General features: G+C 42.1%; 1 protein-coding gene across 12 annotated transcripts in view; it reads right to left on the bottom strand.

Annotated features, from left to right (window-relative positions):
- Window positions 1–23,364, bottom strand: part of PLEKHA5 (pleckstrin homology domain containing A5) — a 278,548-nt gene that overhangs the window by 117,631 nt on the left and 137,553 nt on the right. For all 12 annotated transcript variants that reach the window (XM_070754322.1, XM_070754324.1, XM_070754313.1 and 9 more), the window contains 2 exons: window positions 4,967–5,050; window positions 2,727–2,847 (listed from right to left, as the gene is read on the bottom strand). In XM_070754322.1, the coding sequence (XP_070610423.1) occupies window positions 2,727–2,847; window positions 4,967–5,050 (205 nt within the window). The remainder of the gene's footprint in view (window positions 1–2,726; window positions 2,848–4,966; window positions 5,051–23,364) is intronic.

Raw genomic sequence — 23,364 nt, 5'->3', positions numbered from 1 at the left:
CAGCTGCGCGGTGGGGTGAGCTCCCGTCACTTGCTTCAGGTCCTGCTGACCCAGCCGTTCAAAAGCGGTTGGCTGTTAGTAGATTAATTCTCCAGGTCCCGTCGACCAGACAATGTCGTCTAGGGGAAGAGCCTTCTCTGTGGTGGCCCTGGGCCTCTGTAATCAGCTCTCTCTAGAGATCCGAACTGCCCCCACCCTCCTTTTGGCTTCCAGAGGGCCTCCGGGGGTTGGGGGAGGGCATTTTTACCCTCCCCTGTGGCTCAAGGAAGCCTTTGGAGCCTGGGGCAGGTAAAACATGAGCCTACTGGGACCACCAGAAATTGAAAAACAGGCCATTTCTGGCCTCCAGAGGGCCTCCGGGGGGGGGGGGGGCAGGGGAAGCTGTTTTTGACATCCCCAGGCATTGAATTATGGGTGTGGGTACTCGCGCATATACAATAGTGCCCGCCCACACTCTTTTGGCACCCGAGGGAAAAAGGTTCGCCCTGTTTAGGGGCCATAGAGGAGAGAGAGTAGGCACAATGGAAATGTTCAGCTACCCTCTGTGTGTGTGTAGAATTCTTTATTGGCCAAGTGTGATTGGACACACAAGGAATTTGTCTTTGGTGCATATGCTCTCAGTGTATATAAAAGAAGACGATACATTTGTCAAGAACCATGAGACACAACACTTAATGATTGTCATAGGGGCCAAAAACCAATGAAGAAACAATAAATATTAATAAAAAATCTTAGGATACAAACAACAAGTGTGTGTTTGTGTGTGCGCTTGTTCATGCCTACGTTGAAGAACAAAGTGACTTCTTTTTTACTTTGGCCACACTTAACAGTCAATTTGTCAATTGTCAATTTGTAAGGTAAAGTTTCTTAAAGAACCGCAATTAATGTCTCAAGTAAAAATTACAGCTTAAGAAGGACAGAAGAGAAAAAAGGGTGTTGATTTTCCTCTCTTTCATTCACTTCCAACAGCCAAGGTATTTGGCTGAAATCCAAGAAACTCTAATATTGAAAAGTATAAAGAAGCGGTAATAACAAATGAGCGAGAAAAGCCAACCAGGAATGGGATAATCTGTTCCTTTTCTTTATCCTCCCTCCCTTCCTTCTATTTATTTTTTTTAAATAAGGTTTGCACTTCAGAGTAGGAATTTAACGGATAAAACCTCTTCAGACACCTTCTACCTTATGGATAAATAGCTCAAAAGTATAGCATGATTTGTTCTAAAAAAAATCTGCTGTGTGGCATTCTTCGTTATCTCAGAAAGTGATCTGGGAGGGCTTTTCCCCCCAACTGACCTCTTGCCCTCAGCGGTAGGCTGCATTGAGGCTGCTTTCGCAAGCTTTTTTTTTTAGTAAGAACTACTGTATGGGCCACCAACTGGGATCATGATTATAGCTTATTAGAAAACCATTAAGGGATTATCTGTTCTCTGTGACTTTTTAAAATGAGAAAGGAATCCATTTTAGCCACACACTTAGAAGGGTTGTGCAGTGGTTTAGATCGGAAAGGAAAAAGGTGTTTCAAGGGAGGTCTTAACCAAGCCAAATACATCTACAGTGATACCTCCTCTTACGAACTTAATTGGTTCCGGGACAAGGTTTGTAAGGTGAAAGGTTTGTAAGATGAAACAATGTTTCCCATAGGAATCAATGGGAAAGCGATTAATGCGTGCAAGCCCAAAACTCACCCCTTTTGCCAGCCGAAGCGCCTGTTTTTGCGTTGCTCGGATTCCCCTGCAGCATCACAAAAACACGGAAGTCCGGAGGTGGGGTTTCCCATTGAGGGGGAATCCCAGCAGCGCAAAAACGGTCGCTTCACTGGCCACAGAAGTCCAGAGGCGGGGCATCCCAGTGGCGGCGGCTTGGGTTTGTAAGGTGAAAATAGTTTGGAAGAAGAGGCAAAAAAATCTTAAACCCCGGGTTTGTATCTGAAAAAGTTTGTATGACGACTGTAAGACGAGGTATCACTGTATTCCCAGAAGTGAACTGCTTCAGTTTATTAGCTTTTAATAATGAAGTTGTTTATAATTAAAAAATCAGCATGCGTAATACAATATTATTATTATTATTATTATTATTATTATCATTATCATTATTATCATTATCGTTATTATCATTATGCATGATGGATTTTATACATATTGTACAGACCAGTGGTTCTCAACCTTTCTAATGCCGCGACCCCTTAATACAATTCCTCATGTTGTGGTGACCCCCAACCATAAGTCTAGCGCCAAATCTCCCAACAGAGCCAAAAACCAGACAACTTTTCTGGCTATTTTGGGGCTGAAAAACAGCCTGAAAATGGCTGAAAAATAGCCAAAACCAGCCATGCACGTGCTGTCCAGATGGTCTTTGGGTTTCTGGTATTCTGGTGCGCATACACGCACGCACCTGCAGGTGCGTTCCGGTTTCGGCACTCAGTGCCGAAAAGTTCACCATCACTGGTATAGATCGTATACTGCAACTTAATTTTTATTAGCACTTTACTTGAGAGAATTTACCTCCGCACAGAAAACAATATGCAATGATTTATTTAAAAAAAAACAAATCCAATAAATAGACCAACCAGTGGATCTGAAAAAAAGCTGTGTTTAATTTTTTAAAAATTTCCAAACGAAGATCGATCGTCTTACAACCGCCACATAATTGTCCCTCCACACACATTAGGCTCACTAGCTCAATAATTTTGCACTAATGAATAATGTATACTGAATACAATAACTTACTCTGCCCAGAGGACTCATTGGATGTGCTGCGTAATCTGATGTCAAATTATAGTGTGCGGCTTCAGACACCATGTTTAATGGACGTTCTTTCTTTTCTTCTGAAGACATAGCTGCTGCAGTCCTGGAAAAAGAATATTCAATTAGAGAGGAACCTGCTGGGTATTCACGATGTGAAGAAAAACACCTTTAATTGTTTTGAATAAGAGTCTGAATATGTTTCCTGTCCCAGCAAATCGTGATGCAAAACAATAGTGACTATGTAAAACATGTCCCTATGGAGCATCCTAGAGTAGGTTCTCAACAGGTAATGCAAAGTATCTCCTACTTTAGTAAATTCCATACCTGAAGGTTCTCAGGCCTATAGTGCTAAAAAAGAAACAAAAGGGCTGCCAAATGATTCTATTTGATGTGGGCCTGTTTTTTGCCCTCCCCAGGCTCCAGGGGCTTTCTTGGAACCTGGGGAAGGCAAAACCGGCCTTCCCCCACTCCCCCACACGCCCTCTCGAGGCCGAAAACAATCTTGCAGAGTATCCATTTGAGACAAAAATCAACTTGCGTGCGAGCAGATATAGCTCCATGTGCCATCTATGGTATTATAATAATAATAATAATAATAATAATAATAATAATAATAATAATAATAATAATAATAATATTTATTTATTTATTTATTTATTTATTTATTCATTCAATTTTTATGCCGCCCTTCTCCTTAGACTCAGGGCGGCTTACAACATGTTAGCAATAGCACTTATTAACAGAGCTAGGCTATTGCCCCCACAATCTGGGTCCTCATTTTACCCACCTCGGAAGGATGGAAGGCTGAGTCAACCTTGAGCCGGTGATGAGATTTGAACCGCTGACCTTCAGATCTAGCAGTCAGCTTCAGTGGCCTGCAGTACAGCACTCTACCTGCTGCACCACCCCGGCTCTATTATAATATTATATTATTATAATATAATATAATATAATATAATATAATATAATATAATATAATATAATATAATATAATATAATATAATATAATTATAATATAATAATAATAATAATAATCCCAGCGATCGATAAGGTCCCACAGAGTTGGCCTTCTCCGGGTCCCGTCGACTAAACAATGTTGTTTGGCGTGCCCCAGGGGAAGAGCCTTCTCTGTTGTGGTCCCGGCCCTCTGGAACCAACTCCCCCCGGAGATTAGAAATGCCCCCACCTTTCCTGTCTTTCGTAAACTACTCAAGACTCACTTATACTGCCAGGCATGGGGGAGTTGAGACACTTTTCCCCCAGGCTTTTTTATACTTTGTTTTATGTTTGGTATGAATGTGCTGTTTGGTTTTTTAAATAATGATAGAGTTTTATATGTTTTTAATATTAGATTTGTTCCACTGCTATATTGTTTTTATTGTTGTGAGCCGCCCCGAGTCTTCGGAGAGGGGCAGCATACAAATCTAATAAATAAATAAAACAATTAATTAATAATAATAATATCAATAATAATAATAATAATAATAATAATAATTATTATTATTATTATTTATTAGATTTGTATGCCGCCCCTCTCCGCAGACTCGGGGAGGCTCACAACAACAATAATAAAATAACAATGTAACAAATCTAATATTTAAAAAACATCTAAAAAATCCGTCATTTAAAATCATACAACACAAGCATGCCATACATAAAACTATATAAGCCTGGGGGAGGTATCTCAATTCCCCCATGCCTGGCAATACAGGCAATTTACCAAAGACAAGGAGGGTGGGGGCGGTTCTGATCTCTGGGGGGAGTTGATTCCAGAGGGCCAGAGCCGCCACAGAGAAGGCTCTTCCCCTGGTGCCCGCCAGATGACATTGTTTAGTCGACGGGACCCGGGGAAGGCCAACTCTGTGGGACCTTATCGGCTGCTGGGATTCGTGCGGCAGAAGACGGTTCCGGAGGTATTCTGGTCTGATGCCATGTAGGGCTTTATAGGTCATTACCAACACTTTGAATTGTGACCGGAAACTGATTGGCAGCCAGTGCAAGCCACAGAGTGTTGGAGAGACGTGGGCGAATCTAGGTAACCCCACGATAGTTCTCGTGGCCGCATTCTGCACAATCTGAAGTTTCCGAACACTTTTCAAAGGTATGCGTACCATAGGCTCACCATCACAGGTATATAATAACTATAGAATAATAACTATATAAATAAAAAAATCAGACTTAAAAAAACATTTTGGTACAACTTTTTGTAAACACGTACTTACTGTTCATTCACGACAAATATGCAATTGTCCTGTGAGGGCTGTCCTGTGACTGGATGCTTGCAGGTCACTTTTCGTTCATTGTGACTGTAGAGGAAGAAATACAAGAATTATTGGAGCATGCATTGATTAATTTTACAGTTAATTGAAAACCCTGTTTGAACTTTTTGCATGGAACAGGGGGGAAAAATGAAATGACATACGGATTTGATAATTGGGGGAAAAAACTGTGCACAATAGGAAAAAAAAATTAAAGCCATGATTGTCTTCAGAGAGGGGCGGCATACAAATCTAATAAATATTAATAATCTTAAAAATCAGATTATATTTAATGTAAAGGTATTTCTACAGTCTGTGAAAGAGAGATGGAAGCAATTTCCTTCATATTTTTTCTTTTGACCCCTCTTGGATTTGCCTGAAATGGCACGAACATTTTATTTATATTCTGGTTTGTCATCTATTCTTCAAGACAGTTCAATTCCCTATTGCATGTTGATACGGATTAGGATGTCTCAAACTGTGCAATCATAAGTACTGTATGTAGATAGGTAACTTAGATAGGTAAGGGTTACTGAAGTCATATTTTTTACAGTCAAGTTTGGAGCAGTTAATATTAAGTTTAAATCTGTTGTGTGCTCTTGTGTTGTTGTGGTTGAAGCTGAAGTAGTCGCCGACAGGCAGGACATTGCAGCATATGAGCATTGCCCACAAGATCATATGCTGCAACGTCCTGCCTGTTGGCGACTACTTCAGCTTCAACTACAACAACACAAGAGCACACAACAGATTTAAACTTAATATTAACTGCTCCAAACTTGACTGTAAAAAATATGACTTCAGTAACCGAGTTGTCGAAGCGTGGAACTCATTACCGGACTCCATAGTGTCACCCCAAACCCCCAACACTTTACCCTTAGATTATCTACGGTTGACCTATCCAGATTTTTAAGAGGTCAGTAAGGGGCGAGTACAAGTGCACTAGAGTGCCTTCCGCCCCCTGTCCTATTGCTTTCCTATATCTCCTATACCTTTCTTCTATTCCTATATCTCTTCTTCTATTCTTTCGTTGATATGTTCTATTACTATATCTTCTTTTCTATTATTTCTTAGATATATTTTACTAGGAGTATCTCCTCTATAACCTTCATCATGTATTTTACTATGTGTATAAAGATATATACCCACTAAAACCCTCATTGTGTATTGGACAAAATAAAATAAAATAAAAAAATAAAAATAAACTCTTTGGTGAGCAATCAACCCAGTGTTTCCCAAGCAATGGTGATTTCATTGGCTAATTCTCTCAACCAAGAAGCACTCTGTAGGGTGCTTTTGATTCAAATGCAGTAGCAGTAGTAGAAGTAGTAGTAGTAGTAGTAGTAGTAGTAGTAGTAGTAGTAGTAGTAGTAGCAGCAGCAGCAGCAGCAGCAGCAGCTGACCTTTTTAGCTTATTTCTGCTGAAGGAAGATTAATATTACATTATCTATGAAATTTCCTTACTTGCAGCTGCTGCCTTAAAATTGAGAGGGATACTTGTGATTGTTGCTTTAATCATTCATTGTCTGCCATTTTGCCATTTTAAATTTATATTTATTGAGAGTTTTATATAAAGGCAAATCTAAAAATTAAATTTAAAACATGCAAATTATGAAACATAGTGCCTTCTGATCATTCTTCAAGAGATAATTACTATCTTGCTTCCCCCTTAGAAAGTGTACATATCTTTTTTTAGCTCTTCATTTTATCTACATCTTTTTAAATCTTCAAATCCATAATTCATTGTATTTTAATTCTTTCAGCAAAAAGACCACACAAGGATTCCAGTCTAAAAAAGGGGTGTTTATTTCTTCTGTGATCAAAAATAATAATAATGTAAATCACTAATGAATTGTTTACCATTTCACTACTTTTTATAACATTTAGTTCTTCTGGTAAGGGCCAAATGCCTTGTAGTAAACACTGTATTCAAACCCACTCTCCTTATGCCTGCTGTTCTGTTTATTTAAAACTTCCCAAAGTTTGCATACAAAGTGGTGGCAGGGAGAGGACATGAAAAGACCAAGCTTCAGTGATGCAACAACCTTCAATATACAAAATATTCTGCCAAACCTATACTGATAACTAATGGTGAACTTTCTATATAGAGAAAATTAGTATCTGACAACACTTAAACAATAAAAAGCATATTGAAACATATCCAGGCATATTTTAAGACCGAGAGAGGCGAGGCACATAGAAGATACATCCAAGTAAACTAAAATAATCTCTCTCTCTCTACACACACACACAGCCTCACCTTCTCCATGTCCCATCAGCTAGACAATGTCACCTGGTGGGACCTAGGGGAAGAGCCTTCTCAGTGGTGGCCCCGGCCCTTTGGAACCAACTCCCTCCAGAGACTCGCACTGCCCCCACCCTCCCCGCGTTCCACAACAGTCTAAAGCAGTGTTTTTCAACCAGTGTGCCGTGGCACACTAGTGTGCCGCGAGACATGGTCAGGTGTGCCGCGAAGCTCAGAGAGAGAAAGAAAACAAGAGAGAGAGAAAGAAAGAGAGAGAAAGAAAGAAAGAGCAAGAGAGAGAGAAAGCAAGCAAGAGAGAGAAAGAAAACAAGAGAGAAAGCAAGCAAGAGAAAGAGAGAGAAAGAGAACAAGAGAGAAAGAAAGCAAGAGAGAGAAAGAAAGAGGGAGGGAAAGTGGGAGAGAGAAAGACATAGAGGGAAGTAGGGAGGGAGAGAGAAAGAGAGCAAAAAAGAGGAAGGAAGAGAGAAAGAAAGAGGGATGGAGAGAGAAAAAAAGAGGGAGAGAAAGAGGGAGAGAGAAATAGAGCGAAAGGGAGGAAGATAAATTTTTTGTCCAAACTTTTTTTAGCTGCCCCCCCCCCCTCAATGTGCCCCATGGTTTTGTAAATGGAAAAAATGTGCCGCGGCTCAAAAAAGGTTGAAAATCACTGGTCTAAAGACCCATTTTTACCGACAGGCTTGGGAGTGCTAAGACCAACAGCTAGCCCCGGCCGACGAATGAATTGATGTCTGTTTGTTTGAACACGAGTGACATTTTTTTTAAAGATATTTGCGTTTTAATATGTTTTTTTTTAAATTTAGATTTCTACATGTTATGTATTACTTTGTTGTGAGCCGCCCTGAGTCCGAGGAATAGGGCAGCATAAAAATGTAATAAACAAACAAACAAACAAACAAACAAACATATGTGTGTGTGTGTGTGTATACACACACACACAAAATTAGTTTATTAAAACATTAAACTTTGCCTTGTATCTTCCATCCTTATGAGCAGCAGAACTATAAATAATAACTAAGTTCTCCACCGCAAGAGCTTCCCCCTGTGTTTTATTTTTTATTGTTTACGGCAAGCTGCCTGAGATGATTTAATAATGCTGCCATTTTCAAAGGCCTATTGTGAACTTGCAAAGCTTTTGCACTGTGGGATAATGTCACCTTAGCCAAACGGGTGGAACAATGATTGCCTAAAGCTGTACACAACACTGCCCATCCAAGAACACAACCTGTACTTTGCCAACTTGCAGAAAGCAATCACTGCCCTTAACTAATCTGAGAGTCTGTTGAATAGTGAGCATTCATATGAACAGGTATACAGTGGCACCTCTACCTAAGAACGCCTCTACTTACGAAATTTTCTAGATAAGAACCGAGTGTTCAAGATTTTATTTTGCCTCTTCTCAAAAACCATTTTCCACTTACAAACCCGAGCCTCCGAAACTGTAACTGGAAAAGGCAGGGAGAAGCCTCCTTGGGGTCTCTCTAGGAATCTCCTGGGAGGAAGCAGGGCCAGAAAAGGCAGGGAGAAGCCTCCGTGGGGCCTCTCTAGGAATCTTCTGGGAGAAAAAGGGCCGGGAAAGGCAGGGAGAAGCCTCCATGGGGTCTCTCTAGGAATCTCCTGGGAGGAAACAGGGCCAGGAAAGGCGGGGAGACGCCTCCGTGGGGCCTCTCTAGAAATCTCCTGGGAGGAAACAGGGCTGGAAAAGGCAGGGAGAAGCCTCCATGGGGTCTCTCTAGGAATCTCCTGGGAGGAAACAGGGCCAGGAAAGGTGGGGAGGAGCCTCCGTGGGGCCTCTCTAGGAATCTCCTGGGAGGAAACAGGGCCAGGAAAGGTGGAGAGAAGCCTCCGTGGGGCCTCTCTAGAAATCTCCTGGGAGGAAACAGGGTTGGAAAAGGCAAGGAGAAGCCTCCGTGGGGCCTCTCTAGGAATCTCCTGGGAGGAAACAGGGCCAGGAAAGGTGGGGAGGAGCCTCCGTGGGGCCTCTCTAGGAATCTCCTGGGAGGAAACAGGGCCAGGAAAGGTGGGGAGGAGCCTCCGTGGGGCCTCTCTAGGAATCTCCTGGGAGGAAACAGGGCCAGGAAAGGTGAGGAGAAGCCTCCGTGGGGCCTCTCTAGGAATGTCCTGGGAGGAAACAGGGCCTCCACCCTCCCTGTGGTTTCCCAAATCGCACACATTATTTGCTCTTACATTGATTCCTATGGGAAAAATTGCTTCTTCTTTCAAACTTATTCTACTGAAGAACCTGGTCACGGAACGAATGAAGTTCCTAAGTAGAGGTAGCACTGCCCTTAGGGTTTAGCCAAGACATTCAAGACTCGGAGATAAACATTAAAGATTTGTGCGTGAATTCAGACCTGTTTTATCATCTACGTCAGTGGTCCCCAACCTTTTTTCCACCAGGGACCAGTTTCAGTAAGACAATTTTTCTATGGCCCGGTGGGGGCGGAAAGGGGTGTGGTTGGGCACGGGATTAAGCATGGGTGTGTAGCTTATTGTTCCATTGCCTCTCTTTCCTCCCCCCCCTTTTTAATTTTGTGCGGGAACCAAGGTGACAGAGGGAGGAAGGGCAGGAGGGGGTGGTTTCCTGTCTCTTTCCCCTCCCGTTCACTCAGGACCACCGTTTGCCTTGGGCCGAGGTGGTCCACCTGAGGGAGAAAACTTTTGCTTCCTTCCTTCCTTCTGGTAGTTTCAGAGGACACCCCCCCCACCCGCACCAGCTGGGATTGCAGCAAGGAATCCCAGGGGGGGAGGTGCCTCCATGGACACAGTCGCCTTCCTTTGCAATCGCTGCCTGCTTGGAGCGCCCACCATTGCCAGGTCCGGTAATTTTCTTGCAGCAAGGAATCCTTCCAAAAGAAAATTACCGGAGCTGATGGTGAGGGCTTCATGGTCACACGCACACCCCTGGCTTCGCTCCCGCCCAGGCCCCCAGGAATAGGGTGGGGGAGCCTAGCCAAAAAAAGAGCTGCACAATGCCAAAGCCTTTCCGTCTGAGCTGCAGGCAGAGTGAGGGCTTCGCAAGGAGGAAATAGACCACTTTCGACGAGGGAAGGAAGACAGGAAAGGAAGAAAGCAAGCAAGCAAATGTTTTCTCAACCCGAGGCAAACGGTGGTCCCGAGTGAACGGGAGAGGAAAGAGACAGGAAACAGTTTGGCACTCGCCAGCTCCACAGCAGCTGCTGACTCCGCGGACCGGTGCAACATGCCCCGCGGCCCGGTACTGGTCCACGGCCCGGCGGTTGGGGACCCCTGATCTACGTCCATCCTGGACCCGCAAAGCTTAATTGGTACCTCCAATAAACAGATAGGGGGAAAGAGAGACTAAACAACTACGGAGGTTATTGTTTCACTGATTAGCAATTACCACTCCTCCTTTAGTTTGGATGCATTTATGTTATGTCAACTCTGCAACTCCATCTCCTAGGTGGCATTAATGTAAAGATTTCCCTGAAGCTTCCCAGGCAAAATAATACTTGAAAAGCTCTGCTGGGCAAATCCTTTTGTTTGACTGCTGTACTGCAATCCAATCTGCTCATCTTTTGCACAGCCTAGAATTCCTGAAGGTTTCCTTGCAGGTTAATTAAATCTACCTGCCTGGAATTTAAAACCGGTTTTAATTGCCCTCTCTTGGGTAGTAAACATTTTATTCTCTTGTTTCTTTATATCCTTTTAATTATGTGAAAGCTGTCAGTACATAACCTACTTAGTGTTTCTTCTCGGAGCAAAATAGATTTGCTTTAACAAACTCGTGTTATCTTTATCATGCAGAATTAAAAAAGCCTCGGAGACAGATGAAAGCAGAGGTATGTATTTTATTTTATTGTTAATGTCAATGTAATGGTATTTGGCAGCAGCCAGCCTAAAAACTAAGATCCAGAAATTCCAAAACCTCCACGGGAACTTCATTGCCATGCGGGGCCATTCTTTCTCAAATCAATATGTAAGTAGCTCTCTCTCCATCCACGAAGCCTTCAGAAGTGGGCACAGCTGGCTGAGACATTACCTTCAACAGAAATCAACTGACAGCTTGCATCATAAATCCTAGCATTTTTTTTTTGGTGGTTGTTAGTTAGGAAACCGAGGACTCAATACAGTGGTACCTCTACCTAAGAACGCCTCTACTTACGAACTTTTCTAGATAAGAAACGGGTGTTCCAGATTTTTTTGCCTCTTCTCAAGAACCTTTTTCCACTTACAAACCTGGGCCACTGAAACTGTAACCGGAAAAGGCAGGGAGAAGCCTCCGTGGGGCCTCTCTAGGAATCTCCTGGGAGGAAACAGGCCCGGAAAAGGCAGGGAGAAGCCTCTGTGGGGCCTCTCTAGGAATCTCCTGGGAGGAAACAGGCCCGGAAAAGGTGGGGAGAAGCCTCCATGGGGTCTCTCTAGGAAACTCCTGGGAGGAAACAGGCCCAGAAAAGACAGGGAGAAGCCTCTGTGGGGCCTCTCTAGGAAACTCCTGGGAGGAAACAGGCCCGGAAAAGGTGGGGAGAAGCCTCCATGGGGTCTCTCTAGGAATCTCCTGGGAGGAAACAGGCCCAGAAAAGACAGGGAGAAGCCTCTGTGGGGCCTCTCTAGGAAACTCCTGGGAGGAAACAGGCCCAGAAAAGGTGGGGAGAAGCCTCCATGGGGTCTCTCTAGGAATCTCCTGGGAGGAGACAGGGCCTCCACTCTCCCTGTGGTTTCCCCAATCGCATGCATTATTTGCTTTTACATTGATTCCTATGGGAAAAATTGCTTCTTAACAAACTTTTATACTTAAGAATCTGGTCACGGAAGAAATTAAGTTCGTAAGTAGAGGTACCACTGTACAGTGTTCCCTCGATTTTCACGGGGGATGCATTCCAAGACCGCCCGCGAAAGTCGAATTTCCACGAAGTAGAGATGGGGAAGTAAATACACTATTTTTGGCTATGAACAGTATCACAAGTCATCCCTCAACACTTTAAACCCCTAAATTGCAATTTCCCATTCCCTTAACAACCATTTAGATTATTACTCATTAGGGTTATTTATTAAAGTTTATTAAAAAAAATATTTATTAAAGGTGGACAAAAGTTTGGCGATGACACATGACGTCATCGGGCAGGAAAAACCATGGTATAGGGGGGAAAAACGCAAAGTGTTTTTTAATTAATATTTTTGAAAAAATGTGGTGTAGACTTTTCGCGACGTTTGAACCCGCGAAAATCGAGGGAAAACTGTATTATGTTTTGCGCAAGAGGCTGGCATTTTTTGTAGGTACATCAAATCAAAAGCTTGATTAAGGTAATGGACTAGCACATCTGCAGCTAAACAGATTGCTATCAAACTGGTATCTATTTGGCAGAACAACGTAAACCCAAGTTCTTCAATCTACATGCCCAGGCAGTGTACTATCTCTGATGGAATATTCTGGGCCAGTTTGGGCAGGTGAATAGTGAATATATTTATGTATTTATTATAATTACATAAACAGTCTATGTATATGTGTGGATGGTTCATCTCTCTCTCTCTCTCTCTCTGTATATATTCCTTTTCATTATCAGCAAAAATATCTTACATCTATAGATTATAGTTGTCAGCTATAAAAAAAACTTATCTGCCTTGGAATATGGTCCCCTAGTGGGGCCGAGAGGCAAAAGGAAGCTGTGATGCTCCTTCAATATACCAGGGTGACTCGATTAAAAAAAAAAAATCACACATAACCCTACCCTGGTACAAGCTGATGCAGGAAATGAACCTGTAGCCTAAGGGCTAAGACCTCTGCCTTACAAGGCAGAGGCGCCGGGTTCAAATCCCAGTAAAAGGGTGTGACTACCTGATGGAGGCGCAAATAAGCCCGAAATAGATCTATAGTAGTCTCCCTTCCTTTTCATTATCAGCAAAAATATGTTACATACTGTATATACATTGCATATAGTGTTCGCCCTAGCACAAGGAGAAAAGCAGAAGATGAGTGGGACTTCGTCGAAATGTCGCCAGAAATCTCTGAAACTTACACGGGAAGAAACCCGAATATGCCAAGACCTTCATACCTGTACCCGTGAAAATCTACGAAAACAGCTCATTTGTGAATTCTCACAAATTCAAAGTATACTAGTTTCATTGCAATGGGCAGCGTGTTAGGTTACAGAGTTTTGGAACCTGCCCCCATAGTCCATGATCTTCATTTATCAGTAAGGATGGGGCTTCTCTGGGGTCCTTTTGATTCCCGCCCACCCCCCACTTATTCTTTGTCTTTCCTCCTTCTTCATCTCCTAATGCATTGGTGTGAAACTCAAGGCCCTGGAGCCTGATCCAACCCATGGGATGCTTAGATCTTGTCTGTATCCTCCCCTCCCCCCGAAACAGCGGTGCCTCCACCAGTGAAAACGGAGCTTGCAAGGGCTGTGTGCAGCCCTCCCAAGTTCCGTTTTCTCTGGCAGAGGGTTGCAGGAGGGTATCACAGCTGAAAACAGAGATTGCGAGGGCCATGGGTGGCATTCCCAAGCTCTGTTTCCATTGGCAGAGGGTTGCAGGAGGCTGTTGCAGCCAAAAATGGAGCTTGGGAGCCTGTTTTGGCTGGCAGAACTTTCAGGCAACCCCAGGCGCCTCTGACACAAGTGATGTTGAGCTGGTCATACTCACCCTGGCCCCCCAAGGTCAAACACAACCCTGATGCAGTTCCCAATGAAATTGAGTTTGATACCCCTGTAGTATGCAGGTAATCCTCAATTTAAGACCATTTATTTAGCAATTGTTCAAAGTTACAATGATACAGAGAAAAATGACTTGCAACTCATCCTGCCTTCAGCATCCCTACAGTCAGGTGCTCAAAATTCACACCCTTGATAACCTGCATGTATTTATGATCATTGCAGAGTCTTGGGGGTTCTTCATGATTTTCCCCAATGTTTTCTAATAAACAAAGTCAAGGAAAGAAACTGTATTTGCCTGATAACAACGTGATTCATTTGAATTGCAGCGATTTGCCTGATAATTGTGGCAAAAAAGATTGTAAAATCGACTGTGACTTACTTAACAACTTCTTTACTTAGCAATAGAATTTCTGGTCCTGATTCTGATAGTAAGTCAAGGACTACGTGTATGTAGTTTACACTGCATGTAAGTAATCTCAGATCAGAAATGTCATATTTTTTTAGTGCCACTGTAACTTTGAACAGTCAGTAAATGAACTGTTGTAAGTCGAGGACCATTCAGCCAAAATAAAAGCACTGATTTCACTGTTATTTACAGGTATATTAGGAAATGGGCAAATGTATATTTATTTATTTATTCGATTTTTATGCCGCCCTTCTCCTTAGACTCATAAATATTTCTTATATTTACAAATGTTTTGAAAAAGTGTTTGTGTGTGTGTGTATGTGTGTGTGTGTGTGTTAGGGAATATCTCCTTGCAATTTTTGTTCTCGGTACTAATTCTTCTTTTGCAGTGAGATACATGAGCATCAATGATACATGATGCATTGAGAAAATTCTAAATAAATAAACATATTTATATCTATACAAAATCTGCAGCCGGACAAGTTTCATATTCCCCCTGAAATGTCACTTCAGGATTTTTCATATTATCCAAAGATGTGAAAGTTTTTCTCAATTACGTCTGTTTGAAAATGGAAAAAGCTTTTCTGAAAAACAGATGACTATCAGGCTCCATAAGCAGAATATTTCTTGGGTAATAAAAGAGCATTACGACAAACTTCAAAGTCACTGAGTTCTCACACAAAGGTAGTGATTTTAGCTTTAAACATCAACATTTGAAATCCACATTAATAATTTTTCCTGCCCCCACAGCTTGATGTAAACTCAGGATAAGATCTAAGACATTTCATTTGTGGAGGTGGTAATTCACCACTGATTTAGGTTGAATTATTTACTCAAGGGACAGGTCTATTGAGATATTTCCCAGTAAATTTAAAACTCTGAAAGACAAGGTTTAGGGCAGCTTAATCTATAACAACAGTATTCTGCAGGCAAATTAATAAATGGATTTAGCATGCCTAAGAATCCCTAAATTGTTTGCTGACATAAAAATCCAAGTTCTCAGACCAGAAAACTATACACTAAATTCCCTGTGAATATTCAAAACCCTCAATTTGGACTCAGCAGAGGCAACGATAAAGGGGCTGAGTACCATGGAAAATGACAGTGATTTAGTACAACTATTAGTATTACGCAAAATGAGATTGCTACATCTGTTTATCCACAATAGATATGAAACTACAACTTTTACTTAGGTTCTAAATAGAAAACACATAACAACATAATAGTAACCAGATGGAAGAGAGCATCCCCCACCTGTGGTTTATGAAAAGCTTCTATTATCAGGTTTGGGCGCGGAAATAGTAAGCTTTCATTAAGTGTTGTACCACATGATTCTTGACAAATGTATATTTTATTTTATGTACGCTGAGAGCATATGCACCAAGACAAATTCCTTGTGTGTCCAATCACACTTGGCCAATAAAAAATTCTATTCTATTCTATTCTATTCTATTCTTTCATTTAGACAGCAGAGGAAGCCGAAGGAAAAATTGATGTCTTCAAAAGAAAAACGAGACACAAGTACCATATGAAAATGATTATAGTTAATAGTTAATAACTTATAGAAATAAATGAGGACCCGGATTGTGGGGTCAATAGGCTGGCTCTGTTAAAAAGTACTACAGTAGAACCCCGACTTACGAGACTAATTGGATCCGGAAGGAGGCTCGTAAGTTGGAACGCTCGTATGACGAAACATTGTTTCCCATAGGAAACAATGTAAAGTCAATTAATCCGTGCAACAACAAAAAAACCCGCTGCCGCCGAACGCGGAAGTTAGCGTTCGGCTTCAGGAGACAGCTGCGAAGTGGCGCGGGTGTTTTGAAACGTCGCAGCCAGCCTGGGGGGCTCGGGGGCTTGCCAGCACCCCCCCGAGCCCCCCAGGCCGGCTGCAACCTTTTAAAACACGCGCGCCGCTTCGCAGCTGTCTCCTGAAGCCGAACGCTAACTTCCGCGTTCGGCTTCAGGAGACAGCTGCGAAGCGGCACGCGGGATACGAGCGCCAAGGAGCTGTCTCCTGAAGCCGAACGCAGAAGTTAGCGTTCGGCTTCAGGAGACAGCTCCTTGGCGCTCGTATCCCGAATGTGAGCTCGGGAGGCGAACAAAAATGTCGCTCCCCTCCCAGCTCTTATCTCGAGTAGCTCGTAAGTAGAGCTGCTCGTATGTCGAGGTTCCACTGTATTGCTAACATGTTGTAAGCCGCCCTGAGTCTAAGGAGAAGGGCGGCATAAAAATTGAATAAATAAAATAAATAAATAAAAATAAATAATTGATGTCCTCAAAAGAGAAAAGAAAAACGAGACACAAGTACCGTATGCAAATGAATATCACACAATAGTTAATAACTTATAAAAATATATGAATGGATTAGACTAGATTAGACTAGAATAACAGAATAAGCGTGGGACGGGAGCTTAGAGGTCTTCTAGTCCAACCCCCTGCTTAGGCAGGAAACCCTACACCACTTCAGACAAATGGTTATCCAACATATTCTTGAAAACTTCCAGTGTTGGAGCATTCACAACTTCTGGAGGCAAGTTGTTCCATTGATTAATTGTTCTGACAGTGAGGAAATTTCTCCTTACTTCTAAGTCCTTGATTAATTTCCACCCAATGCTTTCTTCTCCCACCCTCAGATGTTTTATGTTTATGTTTATTTAGATTTGTATGCTGCCCCTCTCCGCAGACTCGGGGCGGCTCACCACAAAGTGAAAAAACAATTTACAACAAATCTAAATTTCTACTAAAAACATTTTTAAAAATCCATTTTCTAAGCACACATACATACACACATACCATTCATAAATTGTATATGCCCGGGGGAGATGTCTCAGTTCCCCCATGCCTGACGACACAGGTGGGTCTTAAGGAGCTTACGAAAGGCAAGGAGAGTAGGGGCAGTTCTAATTTCCGGGCGGAGTTGGTTCCAGAGGGCCGGGGCTGCCACAGAGAAGGCTCTTCCCCTGTGGCCCGCCAACCGACATTGTTTAGTTGACGGGACCCGGAGAAGGCCCACTCTGTGGGACCTAATCGGTCGCTGGGATTCGTGCGGCAGCAGGCGGTCTCGGAGATATTCTGGTCCAGTGCCATGAAGGGCTTTAAAGGTCATAACCAACACTTTGAATTGTGACCGGAAGTTGATCGGCAACCAATGCAGACTGCGGAGTGTTGGTGAAACATGGGCATACCTAGGTAAGCACATGACTGCTCTCGCAGCTGCATTCTGCATGATCTGAAGTTTCCGAACACTTTTCAAAGGTAGCCCCATGTAGAGAGCATTACAGTAGTCGAACCTCGAGGTGATGGAGAATAGATTCACTCCCTCTTTTTTGTGGCAGCCCCTGTTAAAGTTAAGTTAAAGAACATTTCATATTTTGAGCCCTAGACTCTAAAAAAAGTGCAGAGAAGAGCAACATGATTAGGGAACTAGAGGCTAAAACATATGAAGAACGGTCGCAGGAAGTGGGCATGGCTAGTTTGATGAGGAGAAGGACCAGGGGAGACATGATAGCAGTGTTCCAACATCTCAGGGGTTGCCACAAAGAAGAAGGAGTCAACCTATTCTCCAAAGCACCTGAAGGTGGAACAAGAAGCAATGGGTGGAAGCTGAACAAGGAGAGAAGTAATTTAGAACTAAGGAGAAATTTTCCTGACAGAACAATTAATTAATAGGTTATGACCTATAAATAGGTTATGACCTATAAAGCCCTTCATGGCATCGGACCAGGATATCTGCGAGACCGCCTTCTGACGCACGAATCCCAGCGACCGGTTAGATGCCACAGAGTTGGCCTTCTCCGGGTCCCGTCGACTAAAAAATGTTGTCTGGCGGGACCCAGGGGAAGAGCCTTCTCTGTGGTGGCTCCGACCCTCTAGAACCAGCTTCCCCCCAGAGATCAGGATTGCCCCCACCCTCCTTGCCTTTCGTAAACTTCTTAAAACTCACCTCTGACGTCAGGCATGGGGGAATTGAAACATCTCCCCCTTGCCCATGTAGTTTTTGTGTATGATTCGATTGTGTGTTGTTTTTTATATATTGGGGTTTCTTTTTTTGGACTTTTTAATCTAAAACTGTAACCTAGATTTTTAAATATTAGATTTGTTACTATGTATTGTTCTTCACCATTGTTGTGAGCCGCCCCGAGTCTGCGGAGAGGCGCAGCATATAAATCCAATAAATCTAATAAGTGGAACAGCTTGCCTTCAGAAGCTGTGAATGCTCCAACACTGGAAGTTTTTAAGAAGATGTTGGATAACCATTTGTCTAAAGTAGTGTAGGGTCTCCTGCCCAAGCAGGGGATTGGACTAGAAGACTTCCAAGGTCCCTTCCAACTCTGCTGTTGTTGTTGTTGTTGTTGTTGTTGTTATTATTATTATTATTATTATTATTATTATTATTATTATTATTATAAAATATTTTCAAAGTAGGCAGGACAAATACTTTCTGCAATATTTAGTGTGTATTCTCATGATCTACTAAATACTATAAGGAGGTTAATAAAATGCAACTGCCGCATTCACATGGCATGCCATGCCCAAACAAGTGAAATATAGTAGGCTTATACACGTCAGGAAGCCACAGCATAGATGGAACATGGTGAAGTAGCTTGGCACTAGGTCAGCAAAGAAATGTATATTCTGAATATGCATTGAATAAATATTGATGGAAATAGAACTGGAAAATGATGGGTGTGGTTTTAAAAATGCAGGATGCGACTAAGATTAAATATAATGAAGATCAAGTTCATGGGAACAGGAATAACAACCAGTCTTAAAATTGAAAATGAAAACACTAAAGTGATGGATAGCTTCTGCGTTTTAGGAATTTTTTTAAAAAAATATGTATATAAAAATATTAGGGTGGGGGGAAGTACTTTCAGTTATTATCCTTTAACTCTGGAGTTAGCTTCCTCTGGAGCTTCTACAAATCGTTTCTTTTGAGATATATTTCAAGCATAATACAAGGCCATTTTAATCAGACAATAGCCCGAAGCTAAGACAGCATTTATGTGTACATTTTATAACTAAAAACTTGTTACGTGAAGAGTTGTTACGTACAAAGTACTGTAGAAGGTTTAGAATGCTACCTGAACAAGCCCTTGCCTACTCAAGAAAACGAGCTCTCTAACTTAAGTGGTGCAGAAACCAGCAAGTGGTAGTACATTTAACTGCGCATTTATATTTGGAGTAATCAACTACAATGATTATGGTTTCCCCCCTGCCAGGTAAGTATTTCCCCCCCCCCAAACATTCTTTTTCCCATACAGATTTTTAAAACAGCTGCTAAAGGGGAAAAAAACCCTAAGCGGTTATTAATTCTGCAAGACATTACCTAACATCTTGTAGCTAATTCATACAGATTCATATAGATTTTAACATACTGCAAACAGGTCCATTTAGTTAACTAGTGGTTTTTTTTCATTCTTAACAAAATATTTTGTATACCAATTCATCCGTGCAAATACTTTACAGAAAAATCTTGAGAACTTCCAATTAATTCTGCACTGCTGAGCTAATCAATCAATTAAAAGGCACTGTGTAGCTTTTCACGCATGTTGTTCTGCATAGCAGCAAAAACAGTGTCTATCTAGAGCAGCGGTAGGCAAAGTTGGCTCATAGAATAGAGTAGGGTAGGGTAGGGTAGGGTAGGGTAGGGTAGAGTAGAGTAGAGTAGAGTAGAGTAGAGTAGAATAGAATTCTTTATTGGCCAAGTGTGATTGGACACCCAAGGAATTTGTCTTTGGTGCATATGCCCTCAGTGTACATAAAAGAAAATACAGTGATACCTCATCTTACAAACGCCTCGTCATACAAACTTTTCAAGATACAAGCCGGGGCTTAAGATTTTTTTGCCTTTTCTTACAAACTATTTTCACCTTACAAACCCACCGCTGCCGCTGGGATGCCCCGCCTCCAGACTTCTGTTGCCAGCGAAGCACCCGTTTTTGCACTGCTGGGATTCCTCTGAGGCTCCCTTCCATGGGAAGCACCACATCCGGACTTCTGTGTTTTTGTGATGCTGCAGGGGAATCCCAGCAGGGGAATCCCAGCAGCGCAAAAACAGACACTTTGCTGGCAACGGAAGTCCGGAGCTGGGGTTTCCCAGTGAGGGAAGCCTCAGTGAAATCGCAGCATCACAAAAAACACAGAGGTCCAGAGGTGGGGTTTTGAGGACTTCAGTGTTTTTGCGATGCTGCGATTTCACTGATTCCCCTGCAGCATCACAAAAACACAGAAGTCCGGAGGTGGGGTTTCCCATGGAGGGGAGCCTCAGGGGAATCCCAGCAGTGCAAAAACAGGCGCTTCGGCTGGCAAAAGGGGTGAATTTTGGGCTTGCACGCATTAATCGCTTTTCCATTGATTCCTATGGGAAACATTGTTTCGTCTTACAAACTTTTCACCTTAAGAACCTCGTCCTGGAACCAATTAAGTTTGTAAGACAAGGTATCACTGTATACATTTGTCAAGAATCATGAGGTAATGATTGTCATAGGGGTCAAATAACCAGAGGACTGAGCGAATTCTGGGGAAGGGGCGGATCTAGCAGTCTTTTAAAAGACTGAAAGCTGGGTCCTGATTGGTTAGGACAGTGAGCATACCCCATGTGACTACTGGCCCCGCTCCCAACTTGTATGGAGAACTTCAGTACCTTCAAACTAGGAATCAACAAAGCTCAAAAATAACCACCATGAAGAGTTTATCTCACCCAGTCCTGTAGCGGTTTGCACTAATTGAAATTTCAGCACTGTCTTCAAGAGGAGCCTCACACATAACATACTATATTGCAATAATTACCAGGATAACGGTTACGGTTGCAAGTCTATCAGTAATTAACATAAGATTATGATAGATGCTCTGCTCCACAGAGGCCCCAAATCCCTCCGGCATGAATAGGTCTACAAGCATTATCAAATTTGGGTCTTTCTCCTAAAATAGGTTGAAGCTCATTTTTCTGTGCAGACACTTTTATCATGTCTTCTCTGAAATGAAATTCAGTTTACTTGCCCATATCGAGTCCATTACTACCTGTTTCCCCAAAAATAAGTCACCCCCGAAAGTAAGACATAGGAGAGATTTCGTAGAATTGCCTAATATAAGGCATCCCCCGAAAGTAAGACTTAGGAGACGTTTCGAATGATGAAGCAACCACAACTTCTGGAATTAAGCTGTTCCAATGATTAATTGTTCTCACTGTCGGTAAACTTCTCCTTGATTCTAACTTGGAACTCACTTTGAGAAGCTTTTAAAACAGATCCTTGTCTCAATTTTCTATTTTGAGATCCCCCCCCCCCTTCAGATTTGTTTCTGACCATATAAAAGGTTTATCAGAAGTTAAGTCTAATATTCTGGCCTAGCTTAGCCTTGAAATCATCTACATTTTGGTATGATCAATACAATAAAAGGACAACAAAAGAAAGGATTTTTAAAACATTTCCTTGTTCTATTATCCAAATTATATGGATTTTTTTTTGTCCTTTTGCCTTTACTGAAACTTTTCTCTTCACTAATATTCATCTCTGAGTCTATGGCTTCATAAAACCTAAAGCAAAGCTTAAAACTGTGTGAGGAATTAATGAAATGCTTCTATAGACATGAAACTTATTAAATGGGATATTTTAAGACTAAGCAAGCAAACATCGGTAGATCAGAATAAGCCATTTTAAATTAGAATATTCATAGCACTCCAGATATGGTATTATAGAAAGGAATAGAGTACTAATGATACTCAAAGGGACATACACACATATTATATGTGCAAATATTGACTGCACAGTATTTTGAAATATCTCAAGAATCTGTTATGGATGTCAAAAGTCAAAAAAGAAAACATGATTTAGAAATATTTTAATTTATGAGCATACCAGCACACCAGAAACCCTTTGACGATCCATTTCCTAAATGTCTTTAAAATGCAGAAACAGAGCTAACTATATTTTTCTACTGCAAGAAACTAGCTTTTGAGAGGCATTTAGATGGGATAAGTCAGCACAGGGTAGAAACATTATATGTGATATGTTGTGGTTGTCTCTGGCCCAGCTCCTGCCCCAAGGAATGTGGAGGTGGATGCAGGGGAAACATCAACATGTCCTAGGCCTGTTTTATTGCCGACAGAGTCAGGTAGTGCAGTTTCCTCGGAGGAAGAAGGTGGGGGTGACTTGGAAGAGGGGGGCTTGGCACACAGCCCAGGAAGCCAATCTCCATTATCTTCGGTTGATTCGGATGAGGAAGTGTTAGACCCACGCAGGCGCAGACTTATGCATCGAAGAGACCAATTGAGGAAATATTACAGGAGATAAGAGAGGCCACCTGTGTTTGGGTGGGGCTCCAGTAATTAGAGCTGCTGATATAAATAGCAGCGTGCTGGCTTGGGCCGTTGTGGAAGATTATCTGATCATTGTTCTTCAGGACTGTGCCTTGATGTTTGTTGATTTTTCACGACTTTGAAACCAAAGCAGAGCAAAGTGTGTATCACTTCGTGGAAGAAGGAGGGCTGTGACATTTCTTCACAGCTGCTAGCTAAGTACTTAAGGACTGATTAAGGGGATTGTACAGACTACCAGGTTGTTTTGGGACGAGTGCTCTTTGCAATACAAAAAGGGTGCTTTGTTTCTTTTCAATTTTTGTGATAAAGAACATTGTTTTTGAACTTTCAAGTGTGTGTGTCTGAAATTTGTACCCTTCAATTTTCGGGAGACTCATAGCATAGAGCCCGGCAGAACAGTGATATATATCAATTTGTCAGAATTTAGGAGAGGAGTCCAAGCCATGAATACCCTGCTGGAGGATCGAGTCAGATCTAGAAGCCACAGGACGGATCCTAGCAGTTATTCAAATAAGACTGATTTGATCCTCAAGTTGATTGGTCGGGGACTACCCAATCCTGAAGGCTGGTTCCACTCCAGCATGGAGAACATGCATGTTCATTTTTATGGAATCTTTCAACTGAAAACATAGCATTAGGTTTGTTTCAATCGATAAATAATCTAACCAGGTTTTTGAGCTAAGTGCAGAATACCACTGAGACTTTGCCAACTTAAATGAAATACAGACGCTTAGTCCTCTGGCAAAAAATTGAAAA

This window comes from Erythrolamprus reginae, chromosome 6 (genome assembly GCF_031021105.1).
Source record: "Erythrolamprus reginae isolate rEryReg1 chromosome 6, rEryReg1.hap1, whole genome shotgun sequence".
NCBI classification, from domain to species: domain Eukaryota; kingdom Metazoa; phylum Chordata; class Lepidosauria; order Squamata; family Dipsadidae; genus Erythrolamprus; species Erythrolamprus reginae.
This window is presented reverse-complemented; position numbering and strand designations above follow the sequence as displayed.